The sequence below is a fragment of the Bos indicus genome, chromosome 19 (genome assembly GCF_029378745.1).
Source record: "Bos indicus isolate NIAB-ARS_2022 breed Sahiwal x Tharparkar chromosome 19, NIAB-ARS_B.indTharparkar_mat_pri_1.0, whole genome shotgun sequence".
NCBI lineage: Eukaryota > Metazoa > Chordata > Mammalia > Artiodactyla > Bovidae > Bos > Bos indicus.
The window spans coordinates 16,045,202-16,062,471 of NC_091778.1; the positions used below are offsets into that span (position 1 = coordinate 16,045,202).

The 17,270-nt window shown below is 42.8% G+C and overlaps 1 protein-coding gene across 1 annotated transcript; it reads left to right on the plus strand.

Moving 5' to 3' along the window:
• Positions 1–899: 899 nt before the first annotated feature.
• On the plus strand, positions 900–14,403 carry SLFN14 (schlafen family member 14). Its single transcript, XM_019980330.2, has 5 exons — positions 900–1,318; positions 3,140–4,206; positions 5,875–6,003; positions 7,730–8,444; positions 10,929–14,403. The coding sequence occupies exons 2-5, from the start codon at positions 3,153–3,155 to the stop codon at positions 11,761–11,763; spliced, it is 2,733 nt and encodes a 910-aa protein (XP_019835889.2). The 5' UTR covers positions 900–1,318; positions 3,140–3,152; the 3' UTR covers positions 11,764–14,403.
• Positions 14,404–17,270: the final 2,867 nt, after the last annotated feature.

Genomic DNA, 17,270 nt, shown 5'->3' on the forward strand with positions numbered 1-17,270 from the left:
GTCACTCCAGTCTCTGCCTCTGCAGTCTTTTGCCTTCTCTTTTGTACATATCAAATCTCTTTCTGCTGCTGCTCTTATGAGAACGCTTCTGGTTTGGATTTAAGGCCCACATGGATAATCTCCTCATCTCAACATCAGTACTTAATCACATTTGTAAAGATCCTTTTTCCTTGTAAGTGAAAGTGAAAGTTGCTCAGTCCTGTCTGACTCTTTGCGATCCCATGGACTAGTCCATGGACTTCTCCAGGCCAGAATACTGGAATGGGTAGCCTTTCCCTTCACCAGGAGATCTTCCCAACCCAGGATCAAACCCAGGTCTCCCACATTTCGGGCAGATTCTTTCCCAGCTGACCCACAAGGGAAGCCCAAGAATACTGGGGTGGGTAGCCTATCCCTCCTCCAGCAGATCTTCCCGACCCAGGAATCGAACCAGGGTCTCCTGCATTGCAGGCGGATTCTTTACCCACTGAGCTGTCAGGGAAGCCCTTGTAAGTTAACATTTATAGGTCCATCCCCATCATCACCATCAATAATTGGTGGCCGTCAGTCAGCCCTCTATAAGAAACTTGATTCAGTTTAACCAGCATCCCCAAATGAGATAACTGTCTCTTATCTGTTTATTTTTTCATTTAATTGTTTTGTAAATTATAAAAATGATTGACATTTATTGTAGACCATTTAGAAAATACAGAAAAGTCAAAAAAAAAAAAAAAAAGGAAAGGAAAAGAAATTTGATGAGAAGTCATCTGTAATCCTCTCACCCAGGATAGCCAAACCTTCATCAATGAGCATTTTTCTAGAAAGGGTCTTGTGTTTAACAAAGAGGAAGAATAGGAAAAATAGAATAAAAGTAAGAAGAACAGAATAAGCAATTTGGAAGGTGATAAAATAGGCTAATATTGTTCATAATGGATATGTACAGGGCAGCTTAATTTAAAATAAATATAGAGCTTTGAAATGAAATTAACTATGACAGAAGCTGCTTGTACGATGTATGAAAAAAGACATTCAGCCTCTCGGAGGTGGGATGTTTTAGCTTTGGCCCTGCACTTGAAAACCCCTGAATTTTCCCATTACTCCTTCATTTACTCCCAGAGGTCAGACTGTGGCCTGCCAATCTGCCCTGTCATGGACTTTTCTTGACTCTTTATCAGCCTTTCTCAGTGGGTCAATGTTGCGAAGTCTTGGGGAGTCTGGCAGAGTTCCTGCTCCTCCCAGGCTGATATCAGAAGGCAACAGGGGCTGTGAGAGAAGGCAAACATTCAGACCAAACCCCGATGTGGAACTGAAACAGCAAGAGGAAAAGCAAGGGCATCAGGTAAAAAAACAAAAAATTTTTTTAATCTCATCCATCTCATCTCAGCTTATGTCTGAGGGCATAAAGAACTTAATAAAATTATAGCTCAGGAGAATCTGGTAAAGGAAGATGAGAGAGAAATCTGGGGACATGTGGAGCAGATAGATGTTCATCTGGAGCTAGACTCTCAGACCACTTTGTATCTATCACGGTTGTTATCAGCATTCAAGTAACATCCGTGAGAGTATAGTTCTTCTAGTTTAAAAGCAAGTAGATTTGTTTTAGTCCCAGCATGCAGAAGTTATAGGAAGACAGATTATAGCTAAAAATAAGCAAGTATATATAACAGAGCTGTCAGAAAATAGAAGGGGACTAATTTGAGAGACAATGAGTTGTGTTATTGGAGGTGTTCAAGCAGTTACTGGAAAGAAATTTGTTGGGAGTTGTGAATATTATAGAGAGTATTTAAGAACCAGATTGATGGTTAAAATGGTCTTTAAAGTCCCTTCCAACACTTCTGTGATTCTATGATATGAATAGAATCTTACCAGAAATTTCTCTAAGAGCCAGACATTTACATTTGTGTATAAATGGTCACCTATGAAAAAAACAACTCATCGGGTTGATTCTGGTTTGCTTGGAGGAAGTGAGAAAGCAACCAAGAGTAAACTAATGGCAGGGGAGGGGACCCACCTTGCTGGATGCCTGCTTTCTTACCCTCTTGGTGGATATAAACAACACCCACATGGCCTCTGCTTAGCAGAGATCACACAGAGGGAAAAAAAACAAAAAAACAAAAACCAACTGGGCTCTCTTCTTCTAGAGGAAGAATTTTGGTTTGGGTTAGTAAATATTTTATTTTGCAATTAACAAAAACAAAGGAGGGGATATTTCTGTAACATCTGCTTCTGGGGTGCTAACTTTAATTTAGGTGGCTGTTTTCTGATCTGGGAAACAAAAGGAGGTTGACCGCAATTTAGTAACTATGTCTCAAAGGCTCATGTCCATTCCCAGGTCTTAGAGGTTCCCACAGGCAGAACTACTAGGAAGCAAGGAAAATTGTTCCTACATCACACTGTACAAGAAATGTACTTTTAGAAGAATGTCTGAAGAGCTTGAAAGATTTCTGCATTTGGTGTCAGTTGGCATTCTTTCGGGAGTAGAATAAAGTGTTTTTAAATGTATAAAATAGCACATCGAGAATACCAAGTTTTATGTTTGTTTTTATAACTAGATCTTGTACATCACATATACTCCAAAGCTATATTCTCTTGGTTCTCCATTGTCTTCTTTCCCCTTTGAATTGTAAATAGGAGCGTTTTCTGATGGCAACCACTTCTGTAAAATTTGTTTAGCTCCTGTAACAATCCATGCCCTTTATATCTGGGCTCACTGTTGATGCTTCCTGATTTTAAATGAAAAATAGCTAAAATTTTCAACAATACATTTTTTTCCTTTATGGTTGAATATTAAGCGTTTAGTTTATGCCCAATCATGCTGGGAAGCCTAAGGTCTTGACAAAGTTGGGAGAAAACAGTGAAATCTGACCTAGAAGGGTGGGATAGGGGGATGGGAAGGAGGCTCAAGAGGGGAGGGAATATATGTATATATGTAGCCGATTCATGTGGTTGTAAAACAGAAACTAACACAACACTGTAAAGCAATTATACCCCAATTAAAAAACAGTGATATCAAAGATGATTTCCAACACTAAAATCTATGTCCAATAATTTACAGCTTTGAAGAAAAGTTTATAATTTACGGAATTCATGTTAATATTGAAACAACATTTCTATCCGAATTATTTATTGGAACCTGTTTCTGTTATTGTTTGTGGTGCAGAAGGGCTGCTGAGATGGACAGCCTCAAGATGGAGACGGAAATGCTTTATCCTGAGATAACCGTAGACGTGGGCAGAGTCACTTTTGGAGAGGAAAACAGGAAGAGGATGACCAATAGCTATTTGAAAAGAACTGAGAATTCTAGAATCATCCAAGCAACGTGTGCACTGTTAAATTCTGGAGGGGGTGTGATCAAAGCAGAGATTGAGGATAAAACTTACAGTTACCGATGCCACGGACTGGGACATGATCTGGAAACTTCTTTTCAGAAACTCTTCCCTTCAGGTTCACAGAAATACCTTGACTACATGCAGCAGGGACACAATCTTATGATTTTTGTGAAGTCATGGTGCCCAGATATTTTCAGCCTAAGGATCTGCAGCTTGCGCTCCAATTTATATCAGAGAGCTGTGACTTCCACCATCAACTTGAGTGCCCACAGCGCCCTGGAGCTCCTCCGAGAGAAACAGTCTAGAACCCAGAGAGGAAGATCAACGATGCAGGAGCTACATTCTCAGAAAGCTCTGGATAGATACATGCAGGAAGAGGAAGACATGAGGATGAGTGCCTCAGAATTTGTTAAAAAGGATAAGCTCATGTATAAGGAGAAACTCAACTTCACTGAGTCCACACACGTCGAGTTTAAAAGGTTCACCACCAAAAAGATCATTCCTCGGACTAAAGAAATGCTGCCTCATTATGTCTCTGCATTTGCCAACACCCACGGGGGATACCTAATTATCGGGGTGGATGATAAGAGCAAAGAAGTGTTTGGATGTCAGGGAGAAAAAGTGAACCCTGACTTACTAAAAAGAGAAATAGAAAACTGCATAGAAAAATTGCCTACATTCCACTTCTGCTGTGAGAAGCCGAAGGTGAACTTCACTACCAAAATCTTAAATGTATACCAAAGAGATGTCCTGTACGGTCATGTCTGTGTGGTCCACGTGGAGCCCTTCTGCTGTGTAGTATTCACAGAAGCCCCGGATTCCTGGATCATCAGGGACAATTCTGTCACGAGGCTGTCGGCTGAGCAGTGGGTAACCATGATGCTGGATATTCAATCAGGTAAAGCAGAAGAGAAACCATTGTTCAATCAGGAGGCAGAAACTTCTGTCTTCATTTGGTTATTTGTCCAGGTAAAGAATGGGGCTTCCCTGGTGGATCAGCCGTAAAGAATCCACCTGCCAATTCAGGAGACGCAGGTTTGATCCCTGGATTGGGAAGATCCCCTGGAGAAGGAAATGGCAACCCACTCCAGTATTCTTGCCTGGGAATCCCATGGACAGAGGAGCTTGGCGGGCTACCATCCATGCCATGGGGTAGCAGAAGAGTTGGAAATAACTTAGTGACTAAACAACAAGGAAAAAAGAACAGAAATCTGCTTTTGCTTACAAATCTTCTCCTATTTAAGAGTGATTTTCTATATTTTTAGTTACAAAGACTCAGAATATGAACTGTGTGAAGTCAAGAAAAGCCTGTATGCCATCAGCCATGAATTTGTGAAAGTTCCTTTTTTATTTTTCCTTTAAGCTTTTTAAAATAACATTCTTTTCTTAAAAGTTAACATGTGGGTAATAGGAAACCAAAAAATACAAGAAGCGAAAACCAAAGTCATTCATAATCACAAGCAGTTTACCATTTGATGTATCCTTTTAGGTCTCATTTTTATACGCTGTAAAGGTCTGCTGAAACAAATTTGCAGGCTGACATTCCTACTCTACAACTTTCATTTATAGTCTTTCTAAAGGTGATATTTTAGAGAAACGCTGTTTAAGAATAGCTCTCCACTAATTCTTTCAAGGGAAACTTGTTGACAAATTTGAATTGCTTCAGTAAAATTAGGAGCCCATACCTTGAACCATTCTCAGGGCTGGGGGCACCACCAAGTGGAGAAAAACTAAAAACTTATGCAAAAGGAGGTGCTGGGGAAGGGGGTGTGGGAGGAGGACTTTGTGTTTTCACTTCTTTTCAGTTTTGCTAAGCATCAGTCCTGGTGATTTCAGATCAGCCCATAAAAGACTTATAGGCTGAATGAAGTTTATCGATTTGCCTCCAGGGTCATTTAGTTCCAGATTTTGTAAAAAGAAGCTTGGATCAAGACTTGAGTGATGTTATTGGACTATGCTTTTTCTTATCTTAAATTAGAGTTTACTTCACAGACACACACACCAAACTAGAGATTCTACCACTTCTTATTCTTCTAAACTTGGCAGGGGTGGGGGGGGGGGGACCTTTAACAACTATCACAACATAAAAAAAATTACTGTGCTTATTTTAAAAAAATTTTTTAGGCTTGCTGGACCTTAGTTCCCTGGCCAGGGACTGAACCCATATCCCCAGCATTGGAGGCAGAGTCCTAACCACTGGACTACCAAGGAAATCCTGTGGTTACTTTTTCTGCCATCCCATCACCACCACTACTAGAAACCTTTTCTCTTTAGAGGTGACCTGGAACCAGAATATTAGAATTGGAAAGAACCGCAGGGACCACCTGCTCACCCTTACAGGATAGAGAGGAGAAATGACTTGCCTGAGATGAGTCACAGGTGACTTAGAAGATGCATGGCCCTGCAGGAATCCCAGACCTCCTTCCTAACACGCATGAACTGTTGACAGCGTAGGAAGAGTGAGGGCAGCCCAGGCACGACACATGTCATGCGTCAACTGTAGGAAGAGCAATAGAAAAGTTCTTTATCACCTAAAATGATGCTTTGTGGGCTTTTTTCTTTTTAGTTCCTTCCAATTTGGAGGCTGACCACAGCCTTCACCTGATTTCATCAGCTTCGTCTCCCCTAAGAAGCCTGTCATATCCCATCAAAGTCCTAGAATTTAAGGAGGCTCTCCAACAGCACCTGTTTCCAGGTATTCCTTCCTGATTTCAGCTGAGGGGACAATTTATTTCCTAAAATTAAGTCGCCGGTGGGGGGTGGTTGGTAGCAATTCATTCCAGACTTCCTCCTTGGAGAAGGTCAGATGTAGGCTCAGCAGACACAATGGTCCTGAACTAATACACATAGTGAACTCTTGTTTTCAGTCATTAAATCCACCCTATACGTCTGTGTACCTTTGGGCTTCCAGTCACAGATAGCTCTTTTTTTCCCTCCAAATATGAGAGAATAAATTTGAGAGAACTGCCCCCCTGGCTTTCCAAGGCAAAAGGAAGTGAGCCATGGGGTCACCTGGACGCTTCCAGGCGAGAGTCCAGGCAGAGTCTAAGGCAGAGTTTCTCAATCTCGACCCTTTTGACATTTGGATTAGATAATTCTTTTTTTATTAATATTTTATTTTTAATCGGAGGATAATTGCTTTACAATATTGTGTTAGTTTCTGCCATACATGAACATGAATCAGCCATAGGTATACACATGTCCCCTCCCTCTTGAACCTCCCTCCCACCTCCACCCCATCCCACCCCTCTAGGTTGCCACCAAAGCACTGGGTTTGAGCTCTCTGCGTCCCTCAGAAAATTCCCACTGACTCTCTATTTTACATCTGGTTTGAGGGAGGCTGCCCTGAGAACTGGGGAAGGCAATGGCAACCCACTCCAGTATTCTTGCCTGGAAAATCCCATGGACACAGCAGCCTGGTAGGCTGCAGTCCATGGGGTCGCTGGGAGTCGGACACGACTGAGCGACTTCACTTTCACTTTTCACTTTCATGCATTGGAGAAGGAAATGGCAACCCACTCCAGTGTTCTTGCCTGGAGAATCCCAGGGACGGGGGAGCCTGGTGGGCTGCCGTCTATGGGGTTGCACAGAGTCGGACACGACTGAAGCGACTTAGCAGCAGTAACAGCAGCAGCAGCAGCCCTGAGAATGGTAGGAAGTTTAGCAGCATTCCTGGCCTCTAGCCACTAGATGGCAGTAGCACCTCTCCAGCTAATAAAAGTCAAACCATTTTGACAGTCCCAAATACCCTGCTGCTGCTGCTGCTAAGTCGCTTCAGTCGTGTCCAGCTCTGTGCAACCCCATAGACGGCAGCCCACCAGCCTCCCCCGTCCCTGGGATTCTCCAGGCAAGAACACTGGAGTGGGTTGCCATTTCCTTCTCCAATGCATGAAAGTGAAAAGTGAAAGTGAAGACGCTCAGTTGTGCCCGACTCTTAGCGACCCCATGGACTGCAGCCTACCAGGCTGCTGCGTCCATGGGATTTTCCAGGCAAGAGTACTGGAGTGGGGTGCCATTGCCAAATGCCATATTGGGGGCAAACTTGCCACAGGTTAAGAATCATTGTTCCAAAAGGAAAGTTCTTAGTTTCCCCAAAGCATCAGTTTTCTTTCTCCCTCTCTCTCTCTCACACACACCCTTAACAAGAAGTACCTTCCTAGAGTTACTGGGTCGTTTAGGGTTGAGGACAGAGTGCTAGAAGGCTGCTCTGTGAAGACCCCTTCCTGATTGCCCTTCCCTGCATGAGAACTGTCAGAAACAGGGACTTCACAGCCCTGGCCTATGAAGAGGAGGTGCTTTATTTGGAGATAAGGAAACTTGTCCTAGCCACAGTTCTATGGCTAGGCTTACTTCATTATGAGGTCGCAGGAATATTTAAATGTCTTAGAAATCTTAGTAACCTCTATTCCTTGAATTTTCAGTGACACCGGAAAAGATTCAATTTAAACCAGAATCCCTCTGTAAGAAGCTCTTCTCAGATCATAAAGGACTGGAGGAATTAATGAAGACACAGATATATCCTTGTTCTCAGGGGTTTGTGATAGTTTCCAGAAGCTGGGCGAGTGATGTCGGCTTAAGGAAGGAGCAGTATGTCCTGTGTGATGCTCTCCTAATAGCGGTGAATAGCCCCCCGGTACTCTATACAATCTTAACAGACTCCACGTGGACTGGGGGGCTGGTGTATGCCCAGAACACTGCTCGTCAGTTAAAGCAGAAACTGGGAACTGTTGGTGGTTACACGGGGAAAGTGTGTGTCATTCCGAGGCTGGTGCACCTGCCTGGCGCACAGCGCAAACCCAGCGAAATCACCTTGCGCTATCCCCAACCCTACAGGCTTGCTGACGAGGATGAAATGGAAAAACTGTTGCAGGCACTTATCACGGTCTCGCTGTGCTCTCGATCCCTTCTGAGCGACCAACTGGGCTGTGAATTTTCCAATTTGCTCGTAGCGGAGCAGTGTGAGTTACTTTCACAGAGCCTTCAGGAGACACGAGAACTGTTCGTCCACTGCTTTCCAGGAACCAGAAAGACAGCACTGGCCATAAAGATCATGGAGAAAATTAAGGACTTGTTCCACTGCAAGTCCAAGGAGATCCTCTATGTTTGCGAAAGTGATGCCTTAAAGGATTTTGTGACGTAAGAACTTCACTAACTAAACACGATAAATGCAGTTAGTCAGTCTTTCAACAGCATTGCACCAGTAATGTGTCTTTAGTGTAAGATTGTGCAATGCCTTTGATGCATACAGGCAAGAGCCCAAACTATGTATACATTTGCAAGTGATCAAGCAGCTGAGCTAGAAAAGACCACTTTGTAGTGTTCATGCTTAAACATCTCATTATCAATTAGCCACATAGGCATAACTTTCAATTTATAGAACTAGAAACATTTTTCCCCACAGTCTATGGCCTCAAACTTAAGAAAGGCTGAAACGAATCCATCTTGCTTCACATATGCTTTCTGCTTGATATTTAATGTTTTAATAGGGTGTTTATATGCTTTCATAGGATATTTCAGTCAATTAGACATTCTACCTAACACGAACTTGATTTTAAATACCGTTTGATTTCATTTATAAAATATTTTTATGTGTTTGACTTGTTCTGATTCAATCATTTTAGAAACCATGCACATTTGCTTCTGATTTAAATTTTTAGCTTTCAATTTAGTAAAAGAAATTGGATGTTATTCAATCCAGCGAATGAGGGCTTTTAGTTTTTGGTTTGCTTGACTTATTTATCAAGCTAATCTTTTGTGAGCACCATTTGTATGCTAGGTGCAGTGTACATTTAGTGTTTAGAGGAGGAAAATACATTGAAGACCTTGCCATAAAGCCCAGTAAGAGAGACAAAGAGAAAAATAATCAATGGTAATGTATAATTAGTGTAATAGTAAAGATGTGCTTAAACTTAGCTTAAGCTGTAGTTTGGTCAGCAAATACTCTCCAATGAAGGACATCCTGACTTCTTTTTTAAGAAGTCAGTAGGAGAAGTGCAATAATTGGGGGCTTTTTGGGCAAGGGACACAGCAAGTAGAAAGGCATGGAGATGAATCAGAATGGTAGGTCTGCCTGGAGCAGTGAGGAGCTGTGGGTGTGTGACAAATGATGAAGTTGGAAAGGAGGCAGATGGCAGATAATGAAGGATCTTGTAAACTGTGCTGAAGCTATGTTCTTTCTTATGCTTTATAGGTAAGTTTTAAGAGAACCCCAGTCAAAAGCCAAGTTAAATCCAACAAATATCGATGAGCACAATGTGAGGGGGATACAGAGATGGCTAAGACTCAGCGCTTTTCTTCAAGAAGTCTACACTGTCCAAACTGGAAGGAAAGAACTTGAATAGTTGTGACTCAGGGGTTTGTGATTCTGGACAAAGGGATTAAAGCCCCAGGGACTGCACGTGCAAAATCAGGAAATCTGTAGGGATGGGTGATATGACTTGAATCTAAATTAGAGGAGGCAATAAACAACTAAAAATTTTTAAGTACATATATGCATGTATATCTATTTATATGCTAAAATATACTATAAATGAAAATTGAGCTAAGTAAGTAGGATGGTAGCTCCACAGAGGCATAGCCCTGTAGACTTGGTACCCTACCTGACATCCTGACATGTCATGGAACTCAGCAACCTCTTGATGCTTTCCTAACCAAAATCTAGAGAGGCTTCTGGCATTGTACTAAAAATAAGTGGGGAAGGAGGATTTTCTTTAGAGGAACTTATAGGAGCCCATATTTCTTTTTCATATGAACATTATGATATGCCTCTAGGTGACTGCTTACCAGCTCTAAAAAAGATAGAAAGTAAAGAAATAGTATTAACAAGTGTAAATTCATTTTGAGATTTCCCTTAGGTATAAGGAATTTGTCTTTAGGGATTGTTAAGCAGTAGAAAGGGACTGTAGTAGAAATAACAAAATCTTCTGAGTTCATTTCAAAAGTCTCACATGCTGATTTAACTTGATAACTCCAAGGATTAGGGTTTGCAATTATGTGTTCTGTCAGGTGGGCTTCCTAGGTATAAAGAATCTGTCTGCCAAGCAGGAAACACGAGTTTGACTCCTGGGTCAGGAAGATCCCCTGAAAAAGGAAACGGCAACCCACTCCAATATTCTTGCCTGGAAATCCCATGGACAGAGGGGCCCAGCAGTCTATAGTCCGTGGGGTCGCGAAAGAGCTGGATGTGACTTAGCGACTGTGTGTGCATGCTAAGTCACTTCAGTCGTGTCCAACTCCATGAGACCCTATGGACTATAGCCCACTAGGCTCCTCTGTCCAAAGGATTCTCCAGGCGAGAATACTGGAGGGGATTGCCATGCCCTCCTCCAGGGGATCTTTCCCGACCCAGGGATGGAACCCCCCATCTCCTACATCTCCTGTATTGGCAGCCAGGTTCTTTAGCACCAGCGCCACCTGGGAAGCCTGACTTAGCGACTAAACGACAGCAAATGGTGTCAGGAGCCTTGTAAGAAGAGCATTTTTGTAGTATTCAGGACACTGCTGAATCAGTGAATCAGCTTCCGGTGAATCAGTCTCTAATGCCAATCCAGAGAGTCATAAATGCATGGTGTTCCTTTTATTTGTATGCCTGAAGCCCTGTTCTCTCCTTCATCCTTACAGCCAGCAAACGACCTGCCGAGCTGTGACCCGGAAAACCTTCATGGGAGGGGAGTTCCCAAAGGTCAAGCACATAGTGATGGATGAAACTGAGCATTTCTGCAGTAAATATGGTGACTGGTACATGAAGGCCAAGAGCATCACCCACCCAAAGGTGAGGGGTGCTGGAAGTGGAAACCCACACCACGGGATTCTCTGGCTTTTCCTGGACCCTTTCCAAGTCCATCATGGAGGTGGCAACGGCCTTCCGCCTCCATCTGCTCAATTTCCTCGGAAAACAATCACCAACGGGATCCACTGTGCTCTGGAAATAGCGATGCTCATGAAAGAAGAAATGAAGAGGCTCAAGGAAAATCCTCACCCCAGCGTGTCTCCAGACACACTGGCGGCATTCAGGGAAGCTTCGTATGAGGAAGCAATGCGTGCCCAGGCTTTGCCTGGGGTGTGTGAGATAGAGACCAACCTGACCACAGAAGAAATCGCGAGACACGTGGCAGAAAGATGTCACCACCTGTTCCAGTGTGGCTATCTGCCCAGAGACATAGCAATTCTGTGCAGGAGAGCAGAGGACAGAGGACGCTATGAGCTTGCACTGCTAAGAGCGATGGAATTATTTGAGACCTGCGGAGCCACAAAGGTTGTGTTCAGCCAGGCCTCTGGTGTTCTGGACGGTCACATTGTTTTAGACAGTATTCAGCAGTTTTCAGGCCTGGAGAGGAATATTGTGTTTGGGCTCAGTCCAGAGTATGCCCTGTCAGAGGAAGTTCATAAGCTCTGTTTTGCCTCGAAAGCCATCAAACACCTCTACCTGCTTTATGAAAAGAAGGCAACCTTCTGAAAATTATTTCAAACAGTATAGGAAGGGACAGAGAGCAGAGTCTCCCTGCTCCCCAGCAGGTGGCAGCTTCGCCCTTTCATGTGCCACAAGCGAGGAGGTCAAGGGTCAGTCAGAATTGCATGGAGCCACAGAACTGCCTCCTGGCACTGGGCCTCCGGGTCTATTTGCGGTGTCACTGGTTTTTCCCACTCCTCTCCACCTCTTCCCTGGGATTTATGATGGGTCCCTTGCCTCTGGGTTTTCTAATCCAATCCAGCTTTCATCTTGTCCAGCCACAGAAAAGTGAAAGTGAAAGTGAAGTCGCTCAGTCGTGTGCGACTCTTTGCGACCCCATGGACTGTAGCCTACGAGACTCCTCCATCCATGGAATTTTCCAGGCAAGAGAACTGGAGTGGGTTGCCATTTCTTTCTCCAGGGGATCTTCCCGACCCAGGGATCGAATCCGTTTCTCCCGCATTGCAAGCAAACGCTTTTATCACCTGAGCCACCAGGGAAGCCACCAGTCACAGAGGTGCTCCTCAAATACAGAACTGATTTTGTGACATCCCTGCTAATGTATCTCCAGGGAGTCCCTGAAGTCTTCAAGCCAAACTAACTTTCAGGGCTTCTCAGGATAACACTCTAATTTACACTTCTAACGCATCCTTCATTTTAAGTCCGTCTCCCAGTGTTTGTAACCCACCCCCACCTCACTGGCTTATTTTGGAGGTGGAGTAGGGTGCCCTCCAAGCATAAGTCCAGGAGAAAGTGTAGATATATGCTTTTGGCTATCATTTCAGATAAAGCCCATCAGCTTTCCAAGAGACAGGAGAGCAGGTGGGTGGGCTTAGAAAAGTGCTCTTAGCTGCCTCTCTGAACTGCTTGGGTCACCAAGGCAGCCAGTCTGAACCTGACAGTCGTCAGCTCTCCTTTCCCTGGATTGAACGGAAGAACCTTCCTCTGCCTCCTGTTGCTCCAACTACCTACTTCTGTTTGCCTTTCCTTGGGGGCTTCAGGGTACTTTTAGGTGGGGAAAAAAAATTTCACAATTAATTAGTTTTCTGTTTTCGTTTTTTGGGTTTATTTTTGGCTGCATCGATTCTCAGTTGCGTCATGCGGAATCCTTCACTGCAGTGCAATGGACTCTCTAGTTGTGGCCCACGGGCTCAGTAGTTGCAGGGTTTAGTTGCCCCAGAGAATGTGGGATCTTAGTTCCCAAACCAGGGATCGAACCCACATTTCCTGAAAGGCAGGTTCTTAACTACTGAACCACCAGGGAAGTCCCAGTTAATTCGTTTTTGATGAAGCAAGAGATACCAGTATGTTAACATTTGGAGAATTGAAGGTGTATGAATTCTCTACAAATAATTTAAAGAGTCAAAAATGGAGAAAGAATTGGGGGATGAAGAGAACAGGGGACTGCTAAATTTTAGTCATAAGCCTCAGGGCCATTTGACTTTTTGGACTTTAAACTGTTTGCATACATTGTATAATTTTTGATAAAATAATTTATTTTTAAAAAAGAATTAATTGCTATAAGGATTGCATTTGAGAGTCTTTGTCAGTACTATGCAGAGAGTTTGGTCAAACTTAAAGTAGAAGGCCTAATCCAGGGGTTCTCAACCTTGGCTGCTCTTTGTAACCCTCTGAGGAGTTTTAAAAAATATCAGGTACTTCCTTGGTGGTCCAGTGGATAAGACTCAAGCGCCCCCAATGCAGGGAGCCCAGGTTCGATCATCCCTGGTCAGCGAACTAGATCCTACTACATGCTGAAACTAATAGTTCATATGCTGCAACTTAGGATACTGCACGCCACAAGTGAGACAAGGTGCAGCCAAATAAATAAAAACATATAAATAAATAAATATTGAAAATAAACCAAAACAGTCATCAAGTCAGACATCAGACCAATTATGTCAGCATCTCTAGGCATGGGCTTGGACACTTAATAAAAGTTGTCCAAATGACTCCACTATGCCTCCAGGGCTGCGGACTCATGCACTCTTCCTTCTTCTGGTCTGTTCTTCCTGTCCCCAAATGTATGGGTGCACTTTTCTCTTCCCATTAGCCTATGAGCCCCATGAGAGTAAGGATGGCACTTACACATATTTAGTTCCCCCAAAGTAACTAGTAGAGTGCCTTGGATATGGCAGGTGCTCAGTAATTATTTATTGAATGGACTTGCTCCTTTCAGAAAATCAGAATCTACCAGAACAATGCTTCTAGTCAATAGAATGAATATCTGATTTTGGAGACTTCAAAGAGGTCAGTGTGGAGAATAATTAACACTGCCATAGTGAAGAATTTAAGAGAATAAAGGAATTTAAACCGTTTTTAGGCAAAGGTCCATGTTGATGGAAGTTTGTTAGATTTGAGTTTGAGATTAGGAATTGGTGGGGACTAAGAATAAATGGCTAACTTGAATGTACTTAGAAGTCTACATTTTTCTACAGACCCTTAATATAATAGATAAAACAAAACAGTTCATTTGGTCAAATAATATGCCTGCTGTGAGAAGCTTCTAAAACTTACTTTAATATAGAAAAGTAACACACATTGTAAATCAACTATACTCCAATTAAAAAAAAGGTAAGATAATTCTATTATGTAAGTCTGAGAACTAGAGAAATGCAAAATAAAAAGTTCTTATCAATTTGTTATCCAGGCAACATTTTTTTCAATTTTGCTTATTTATTTCTATTCTTTGTTGACTTGCAAAAAATATTTTTACATAGTTACTATGAAGTTACAGTCAACGTCATATGCGCGTGTGTGTTTTCCATGTAACCTTTTTGTGAGGCACTGCTGTAGCTTGTATGATTCGTCTCAAGACTTCCTCACTCCCTAGATCTACACCACGTGTGGTTCCTGACATTAGAGGTGGAGTGTGTTTTCCACCCCCTTGATGTGGACTTGTCCATAGGACTTTATTCGGCCAGTGAGACGTTAGTAGTTGTGACGTGTACAGAGGCTTTACCCATCTCAGCGTTAGGTCTGCTCTCCTGAGCCTCTGCTACCATCCTGTAAAGATGATGTCTTGAGCAGCCCACTAGTGACGGAGGAATGAGCGATGTCACCTCAACTGATCAGCCAAGTTCCACTGATATGGCCTGGATCAGCCAAAATCCAGCTGACCTGCAAATGCAGAAGAAATAAAGATTTCCTGTATGACTGAGATTCTAAGTTTGTTTGCTTGGCAGCAGTAGCTGACTAATGCTGGCATTTCCCTATGTTGTAGCACCATCTTCAAAATGATCATTTTTCAATGGTTGTGTGATATCTCAGATTATATAGTAATCATCCTCCTAATGATTTGGGTGACTAGCAGTCTTACACTTTAAAATCAAGCCAAGCATATATTCTACTCAGGCATATGACCTTTTCTTTCCTTGGGATATGTATGGGTCCCCAGATATGAGATGATTGGATCAAAAAGACCTCGATAAAAGATTCGCTTTATTCATACTGGTTCTGATGGACAGTGCTTAAGTCAAAGTGAAGTGAAAGTGTTATAGGTGTTCAGTCACGTCCAACTCTTTGTGGCCCCATGGACTATAGCCCAACCACATACCTTTGTCCATGGAATTCTCCAGGCGAGAATACTGGAGCGGGTTGCCATTACCTTCTCTAGGGGGTCTTTCTGACCCAGAGATCAAACCCAGGTCTCCTGCATTGCAGGCTGATTCTTTACAGTCTGAACCACTGGGGAAGCCGGTGAGTGCTTAGAAAATCCCCAGATCATTGTATGTAAACATGTACAGATCTGTTGCCTTAAACAAGAGAACAAAATGCTGACATCAGGTTTTGATGACAAAAGAGGCGTTGGCATCTCAGAAATAGGTGGCTCAGATTATTCTGACTATATGCAGAGTAAAACCAGGATCCATCGCCCTAACCCAGAACCTCAGAGGAAGAATGTAACTTGGAAAATTACAGATAGGAACATGAATTATGCAACCTTAACATTATATATAAATAAAAAAAAATTCTGGTCACTTAAAATTGATGTTGGGTACTATCCCAGAGAAAAGAAAAGACAGGATACTTCTAAACATCAATAGGACTCTTAAAAAAAATGTTTTTGGCCATGCTGTGTGGCTTGTGGGATCTTAATTCCCTGACCAGAGATTGCACTCATGTCATGTGCAATGGACTCCTAACCACTGGACTGCCAGGGAATTCCAGATAGGAATTTTTTTTTTTTTTTTTTTGAAGAGAGACTCCGCCATGGAGAAACCCATGTAAGGAAAGAGGAAGAGTAGAGTAGTAAACTAGATTTCCTATGAAGCTGAGCTGCCCCAGTTTTGCCCAAGGTTTTGGAAAAGTTGAACATCAAATTATCTTCAAGAGGCTTCAATTTGAAATAAGCACAAGATTTACAATAACCATTTGTTACTATTTACTGAGATGTTATTATTGATACAACCAGCTACTATTTGCTAAGCCTTGGCATACATTCTGACAACTCTATGAGGTATATCATATACATATTCCAGTTTCATAGATGGTACAACTGAGGCACAGAGAATTTAACTTACTTAAAAGCACATGTCAAGGTATCCAAGCTGGATAAATAAAGCATTTAAAGAGAATCCTTGATTTAGTCATCTCAACTCTGAGAGCATAGAAATACTCTGAAGATACTCCCCAGAGGTGAGAATACTCAAGTTTGCTATCAGGATCCTCTGTCAAGCTGTCATCTCTAGAAAGCATTGGCCGCCACTGGAAGTGAAAACAGCTGAGTAGTCTCCACTGTTTCCTATACTCAATATCTGTCATTTCTCCCAGAGCCTCCTGATCATTCTGGAGAAACCTGAATTTCTTTTTCTGCAAAGCTCAGGATCAGACTCAGGTCATATTCCTGACCTGTCCAAGATCAGGGACTCCTAACATGAACTGGCAAATCCCCTCTGAGACTGCTACATCTTGGCTTCTCATACTGCAAACTTGGAGGAGCTTCCTGGTGATTTTATGTAAAATTCCAATCCTTCTTCTTTCAAAGTCCCTTGATCAGGGGGGAGGGGGGGAGGATATATATATATATATGTCCTCATGACTGAGCACGCGAGCACAGTCATGTCCGGCTCTTTGTGACTCCATGGACTGTATCCTGCCAGACTCCTCTGTCCATAGAAATTTTCAGGCAAGAATACTGACGTGGGTTGCCATTTTCTCCTCCAGGAGATCTTCCCAACCCAGGGATCGAACCCATGTCTCCTGCATTGGCAGGTGGGTTCTTTTACCACTGCACCACCTGGGAAGCCCCATATATATATCCTGCATGCGTGTGTGCATGCATGCTAAGTCTCTTCAGTCATGTATGACTCTGTATGACCCTATGGGCTGTAGCTGCCAGGCTCCTCTGTCCAGGGATTGAACCCACCTCTTTTTTGTCTCCTGCATTGGCAGGCAGGTTCTTTACCTTTAATGCCATCTGGGAAGCCCTCTCTAATGACATTACAGAAAGATTGAAAAGCAGAGAATAACAAAAGAAAATTCATCTCTGTTCCGACCACCGTATCACACAG